Genomic DNA, 8,122 nt, shown 5'->3' on the forward strand with positions numbered 1-8,122 from the left:
TTAAGTTGTAATATCACAATTCACCACTAGATGGCAGACATGTCTTAGAGGGTCTTTTACGGCCCTAGGTGGGGATGTGGGGACACTCGCACTTATTCAAACTGGGGCTGCCACTGATGTTATTGATCCAACATTGTATAAAAACCAAAATATTTTTAAACCAAACAAGTGGTTGAATATTTCTTATTTGCAGGGCATTCGTGGGAATTAACATGAGCAGATTAAACCAATTCAAGCAAAAAGGACAGTCTCCGCTCTCTGGGGACATATTGGACAATTAGGGAGAGCAAATTGTGGCAGTAAAGATCATTATCACATCAGTGCTTGAATGACATTTCGAAACGTGAAAGCTTTGACAGAAAAGAAAAACTTTATACCGTCAATAGATGCATAATAGATGATGGCATGATATGGGTCGATACGAGTTAATGGTTCAACACTGAGATGCTACTAGTTAAGGAAATACATCTTTCCCGTTTCAGTAAATTGATGCGAGTACATTCAGATTTAGTCAATTGCTGTTATATTATTATGAATAACTTAGAGGCAAAGAACAGATTCATATTAATGACATCACAAAGTGCAGCAGTAATAATATGAATATGGTGCTAATTGTGATTGCCTCCATTCCATTCTAATTTGCACTTAATTACTGCATTTAAATCAGCCGGTGCAAAATCAGAAAGACGAACATTGATTTTAGCATGACATTTTCTTCAGCCATTTTTATGTTAAGATTTAATCAGAGCAAGTGTTTACATCGTTTGTCCGATGTTCCAAAAAAGCACAGCAACTGCTAATATAGTAGTAATGACAATTTTCCTGGCGACTGAAAGGATTAGTACAATGTTATTACTATTAAATTGTTTGCATTTAATTATATTTTGCTGCTGGCCCTGCAGATACGCAATATTGCCTCAATCGCATACACATTATGAATGTGTGCACTAATAAGCCATCAGCATTGTGCATTTTAATTTGCAGACAAAATGGATTTTAAAGTCTGCCCAGTGATAGGTTAAATGCATTAGTTCATGAGAATGGCAGCAATTACTATAATGGTGAAATAAGTCTGTTGATTTACTTCTGCACCACTGTACAGATGTGTACGGATGTGCAGATCGTATATCAAATGTATAAACGTTATCACTCCGTATGTGGTGTACGGCATTTCTTACCCTCTCTGAAAAAGATCCACATTGTGAAATTTGTGCAACTCTATGGAAAACTCTAAAGTTCCCTGGACTTCAGACATGATATAATCCCAGTCATCACCTGTCGAAAGACAACAATGATATAAAACAAAAATGTTTCAGTTATGCCATAGCATCACAAATTATTATGTTTGGGCTATGCAGTGTTGACTGTTTCACAACGACCAAAATAAACAGCTTTGCATCTTACACTTTAGAATACAAGTCATTCTGGACCTCTGAGGGAGGGAGCACTTCCACCTAAAAATATAAATCAGCGTACTTACTGTATCACAGACAGCCTGAGGCCGAACTGGCACAGACACAGCAGCATGTTTGTTTTCTGTTTAACCAACAATGTCTGGATCCCATTTGGACAAAAACAGACATGGATTTATATTTTACACGACACCCGCTAAAATGTGTGCAAGTGAACAGGCTCTGTCACTTAAGAGACAGACAATATTTATATTAAAGACCGTATAAAAACAGCATATAACTTATAGGTTAAGTGTAACTGTCCGTTAAATACATGGAAACATAATCGATAAAAGTAACATGGTTGCTTGTCACCATGAGCAAAAGCTTGGTTTTACTCCGATTTATTGAAGATTTCAGATTGACATGATTACATAAACAGAATTTATATTTAATCACATGTGGTGCAAGCTCATTTGAATAAATTGTCTCATTTTCAGTTGGACAGTTAGAAGGGTTTAGGCCAGATGCGTATTTATTTATAAAATAAACCATAGCATTCCCCAAATTTTAGAATATATGTAGATTTATTGTGTGTTCTTTTTAACAAGCTAGAAACTTATAGCTACATATTTTTTTTCCATTTATTAAGAGATTCAGAATTTTGGGGAGAATTTTTATAGTTTGTTAACATTTTTGGGGAAAAAAATGTATATATATATATATATATATATATATATATATATATATATATATATATATACACACACACAAACACACACACACACACACATGGTTGATCTCTTATACTCTGCTGCCACCTGCCAGCCATTTTTATCATAACTACCATTGCTTCAACTGTTCTCTTCAGTGCAGAGGCTGCATCAAAGCCTTCTGTGTGCGCTAACAAAGAAAAATAAATAAAAATACGTCTTTGGGACACTGGTAATATTTAAAATAAAAATACATTTTACATTGGGAGCAAATGAGTTGATGCGATTCGTAGAAAATAAGATTTAGACGATGGGATTTGACAAAATATTAGTTCTATTTATAGCTAAAAACTGACAATGAAAAAGATAGTCTGGGTAAATTTTAATGCAAAGTGCTTGAAAGACAAGAAATCCATGCTGATTTCTTTAAAAAAAATTAATAAAAAAACAAAAAAAAATCTAAATCCGTTTATATTTTTATTTTGATTCAAAACAAAAAGATAAACATGCGTCATAAGTGCCAATCAGCGGCATCAATCTCATATCGACTGGCAGGTGGAAATATACCAAAGAAGCAAGAAAACGGCAAGAGCAAGTGTTTTCTGATTTTGCTGACTCTGCACTTGGTTTGACAATGACGGACACTTGGCAGCTCCAAAGAACAGAAGAGTTGCATTCAAAGAAACACAATCCTTTGCTGCCGTTTGCTCAATAAAAGGTCGCTAATTCCTTCATTTCGCAATCATTTCCTTTCATTTTGCTGCCTCCTCTTCTAGAATGTGTTAAGTGGGCAGAGAGCAGTAGATTGAACATCATGTGCCGCCAGTGAAGACTTAACACGGTCTTCCCCCCAAAAAATAATCTGTTTATAATGTGCTTGTTACATAACACGCACAGGCAGACGTCACCGATTTTATCATTAGGCTCAGCTTGAAATTTCATCAATAAGTTAATTATGTCAGCAAAGCGCCCACGCTGACAACAAGAAAGGCCTGCGACTGCCATTCGTTCACCTGCGATGACTTTCATGATGCAAGATGACAACATGAGAAAAGATCTTGTGTTATTTGTAGGCTGCAAAAGGGGGGGAAAAAAGCAGCACTTTAAAGACATTCTGGTACTGGCCTGACAGATGACATTTTGGTGTGAAGCAGATTAGGTCAGAGTGTACAAAGATGAAGATCCAAGACTTAAAAGCATTTAAGCATACAGTATACAAGCACAAAATAATATATTGAATTGAAGAGACTTGTTTTATTTGGTAAATTGGGCAACGTCACCAGTAAAATTTAGGTCTCAAGAAGAAGATTGATGTTTGACTAACTTCTAGTAGAATTTTACATGGCTAGCTAGTGCGCCAAGCTTGGGAGTGTTAATTTTATGGACTGGAATGTAAACATTTTTTAAATGGTGTATTAAGGGTTTGCACCAACCAAAAAAGGTTGTTTTAAAAGTTATAGTGCGTAGAAAATAAATGGGTAGGTAAATCCACAATTTTCCATCGGTTGAAACGTTTCTATTGGATCCAATTCATTTTCAATGATCGTTTGGTAGTTTCACCTACCCAAAAACTACCCATAATGCACCTTGAATTACCCATAATACACTGATTTCGCACGTCGCTTATTAGAACTGCCTGACAGTACGATATAACACCGTCCTACACCACAGAAAAACGACAACCAAAACAAAAGCTAAGGCGGTATAAAGTATGGCATGTGGCACGGTCAAAATCTGCACAGAGGCAGGTTTGACTCTGTATTGGTATTTTTGTCGACGCATGCAGCTTGGCGGATTTGGAAAGGGGTATTTTACACGATTGTTGCCACATCCACGAATAAATAATTATTTATTTATTATTATTTTAAATATTTTAGATTTTTATTATAATTTTTATCATCATTATCTGCCTGCCTACAAACTCACCAAAATCGCATTAAGATTACCTGTGCCAATACTTAGACGTGGTTCCAGCAGGCAAACTTTGTCACTAAAAATGTCAAATCAACCTGATGCATGTCCAAGGAAATAAACCAAATTTCCAAAATAAGCTTATTGGGGCCTGTGCCGTCATGAAAATTAGGATATGCCAGTTTTCACGCAACGTTCCATTGAAACACTGCGATTGGCTGACAACCTGTCTAGTATGCTGGTTATACTCACTCACTTGCTTCCCTAATAGCATTCTAAAGGCAGTTTTAGAAGCACTTAATGAAGTGTCCAGTGCGTATAGTTCTACACAGCCAGAGGTCATCACAGTATAATTACACCCGAGGACACTGCGGCCAAGGCCTCAATTTGAAGCACTTCAAGTTTTTTTTTTGTTTTTTTGTTTTTTTTAAAGAAACCAACAATCCCTTGAACAATTGTCGGTCCATGCCGGTGGGATTTGATTGCAATTTTGTGCTGTTGTACTTCCCGGAAACTAAGAGGAGACAATGTGTCGTTGTCAGGAAAACACTGAGCCAGAAATCATGTGATGTCATAATCTTTGCTGAAAACCCCCCCACGCGACCCTGCCGCTGGCGTATTAAGCTCTTAGCCGTTACGACATTACAACGCAGAGCCTGGACATGGACGCGTCATCTCCACCACATCGCAAATCCCTCCTTTGATGTCGTCACGTGAACGTTTTTCACCATCTTCCACTCCCAGCTCGGAGTCAGCCGCCTCTTGGCAAAACTTGTCGGCGTGCCATTCCGTCTGTCATGTGCTAAGACGGGCATGACAGTCGACTATTTGTTCCGCGCCTTGTTGCAACGCGCCGACGTGATCTTGTGCTCTCTCCTGCTCTGCTGTTGCAATCCCAGCAGCAAGCAAGTCACATGAGAGCCCGCGCAGCCGGCAACACGGCACATAAACGCAACACGTCATGGTTATCCGCCTCGACAAAGATGGCACAAGTGTGGCAGTGCAGATGTTTGGGACTGTGGAATCTGTGTAAATCTAATAATAGAAAACACTGGATGGTATTACGGCTCTAGTTATCATTTACTTATTACATTCAGTTGTACTTACAAAGAACAAAGTGTCATTACGTCTCCTTTACTTTCTCCATTAAAAAAATACTAATCCAAGTGAAAATTGACATCCACCAGGGAAAAAAAGGTTTCAAATTGGCTATAAATGTCACAAAATGGAGGCACAGCACCATTTCTATTAGACAAGGCTATGTCTGAGTAAATACATTCCTCACTTCAGCCCCAAGATGGTGCAAAAACAAGTTTTTTTGTTTTTGTTTTACACTGTATTAGACATGGCTATGGCCTGAGGAGTTTTTCAGCAAGTAACGGGACATGCTCTTAAAAAAGTCAACAGATGAATTTGGGAACACCAAACCGTAAACATGCATTGATTATACATTATCAAAGTATTAAGTAGTTTCAAGCTTTGGTGGAAGTCAGAGCTGTTTTGTAGTCAATACACGTGCAAAAAAATAAATAAATAAAATAAAAATAAAAATTTGTTTTCATGTGCTGATGGATGGATAGATTGGGAACTTTTCAAAAGTACTTCATTTTAACCAAACTTTCAGTGAACCCATTTGAATTTTATATTTCAAAATAGTGACGGGCGAGTACCGATACCATGTATCGCTGTCGGGCCGATACTCAGCTTTGTTTGGTACTCTTAACGATGCAAGATACCCATATTGACCACTCAAGTACCGTTTTCATGAGCAGGAAGTAGACATGAGCAGAATTAAAAATTGCCGTTAATTTCATGCAATTTGGACCCATACATGGTTGCAGTGGACATGATCTGGATGATGCCAACCCTTATGGCTCATAATTGGTTCCTCGCTAACCAATCACAACCACAAGTGCACATCGCATGATATTCATATTAAAGGCGCAGTCTGCCGGATTCACTAAGGAAAATACACATCTGTGTTTATGTTAATCTTTGGTGGTGATTTTGTCCTAAACCGCCCCCGCCCCCCCCAGCCTGTATTTTGCCATTTTGTGTTTTGTAAACAGCGGGACGTTTCTTTGGAAAGACAGTGTTTACACCCATCCAGCCAATCGCAGAGCTGGGGGGTGGAGTGTCGCAAACGGGGCCGGGCGAACGTGTCGGCTCCGTGACGTCACTCCCGCGGCCATTTGAAAGCACGCACGGATTTTTTTTTTCTCCACTCACTCATTCACACACGTAAGCTTCTGTGAGTGAGTGAATGAAAATTTAAAACTACTAGTGGTATCGGTATCTGTGGCAACGAAAGATTTGAGTACTCGTACTGGTATCGGACTGAAGTATAGTAGTCCTAAGCATCTCAGATTTTTATATTATACATGGCATTGGCCACAAAAACAGTAAAAGTTGAGTTTTTCAGCAAATAACAGCGCATAATTTGTTTCCTCAAAAGCAGAAGATTCAGTAAATTTGTCAACGCCAAACTGCAAATTTGAGGCGATTTACTTCATTTATTGATGCATTAGTGGAGGTACACGCAGTTTGTTAGCGCACGTTTTCCATGTTCTAGTTGTTTGAAAAATATTTTTTTAAACCGAACTGTTGATATTGGTCAATGAATAATCCATTTTAATGACAGATTTAAAATAAACTTACATTTTATCAACATATTGAGGAAGGTGCAAATGCAGCTTTAGTGGAGGTCTTCTAGTTTCAAGACTTGTGGTTAACTCAACAGTGATGCATTTGAGTAAAAGATGCGGAAAGTAGAGAACACAAGCATCGTTAGCTGTCACCGAAAATAGCTGCTAGTGATGCACAAGTATTAATCATTTGCAATTATGGTGTATAATAAGTCCTTTTCGTCTTTCACGCATCCTGCCTTGCATGCTTGCCTGCTCTGTCCCACACGGACCGACCCACACGCACGTACACGCAAGCGCCAGCATTGCAGACAAGAGCAAAGTCGTTACCTTAGCAGTGATCCAGGAAGTGAGACGATCCAGGGAGTTAATGCAGATGGATGCGCTCCTGTGCAATGTTTATATCTCCGCTTGCACCGTTGCTGCTGCTGCTGCTGTTGCCATGGTTATTCATCCAGACCCTGCGTGTACTGCAGTCCCCCCGCTTTCCCTCTCTCGCTCTTCATCAATCCGTGTCTCTCCCATCCACATGGAGAGGAGGAGGGGACGTCAAATTGCTTAAGCCGCCTTTGTCCTTGCTCTCCAGCAGCCAGTCCACTCGCAGAAGCCAGCGTACGTACGGCTGCGGTATTAATAGTAAAAGCGTGCAGACGCGGAGCGGCGGCGTGCGTGCGTGCGTGCGTGCGTCCTGCTGCTGCACTCTGGCATCGCTCGGCCAGCCAGCCAACCAGCCGGCTGACATCAGAGCCAGCCCACTAAAAGCTGAAGTGAGCCTTCAAATTGGAAAGGAAGGAAAAGGGATTCATCATGCTCGCCGGGTGTTGATGCAACCCTGTCAAAAGAGAAACATATTAGATTGTAGTTGCAGGAAGAGTATGGCAATATTTGTTGCAACAATCCTGATGGTAAATTAAGTGACCCCCCAAAGTTTCCAAAAATATTTCTAAAGCTGTCGGTCCTCACATTTAATGGTTGAACATGTTTATGATTAGCAATGGGCAAATACAGATACCACTCATCGGTATCTGTGCGATACTCGGCCTGATTTCAAGGTATCAGTACTCCAGACGTCAGCTGCTATCAGCCATGCTCTTGTGGCTGTTTTACAGTGAGGAACTAGAAGTGAGAAATTGAAGAATAGAAAATTGTCATTAATTTCTACTACACTAAAAACAGTTGGGTCAAAAAATAACCCTATTTGGGCCAAAAAGGGACTGATCCACCACTTGGCTCAATTTGAAATATTTCAAACTTGGGTCGTTTTGTACAAAATTACCCAGAAGGCTGGGTCAAATTGACCCAAGGAGTGGATGAGTCCATTTTTATTTATTTTATACAAATTGGGTTATTTTTGATCCAACTACTTTTAGATTGTATATTGAACCCTTAAAATGGTTGGGTCAAAGATAACTCATTCTTGGTCAAAAACTGGACCAAACCACTACTTGGGTCAAATTGATTG

General features: G+C 39.4%; 1 protein-coding gene across 3 annotated transcripts in view; it reads right to left on the bottom strand.

Annotated features, from left to right (window-relative positions):
- Positions 1-7,346, bottom strand: part of fam135b (family with sequence similarity 135 member B) — a 33,182-nt gene extending 25,836 nt beyond the window's left edge. For all 3 annotated transcript variants that reach the window (XM_077507410.1, XM_077507411.1, XM_077507409.1), the window contains exons 1-2: positions 6,991-7,346; positions 1,179-1,275 (exon numbers count right to left, since the gene is read on the bottom strand). In XM_077507410.1, the coding sequence (XP_077363536.1) occupies positions 1,179-1,255 (77 nt within the window). In that variant the 5' untranslated portion in view covers positions 1,256-1,275; positions 6,991-7,346. The remainder of the gene's footprint in view (positions 1-1,178; positions 1,276-6,990) is intronic.
- Between the last annotated feature and the right edge of the window lie 776 nt (positions 7,347-8,122).

The sequence above is a fragment of the Festucalex cinctus genome, chromosome 19 (assembly GCF_051991245.1).
Source record: "Festucalex cinctus isolate MCC-2025b chromosome 19, RoL_Fcin_1.0, whole genome shotgun sequence".
Classification (NCBI taxonomy): Eukaryota; Metazoa; Chordata; class Actinopteri; order Syngnathiformes; family Syngnathidae; genus Festucalex; species Festucalex cinctus.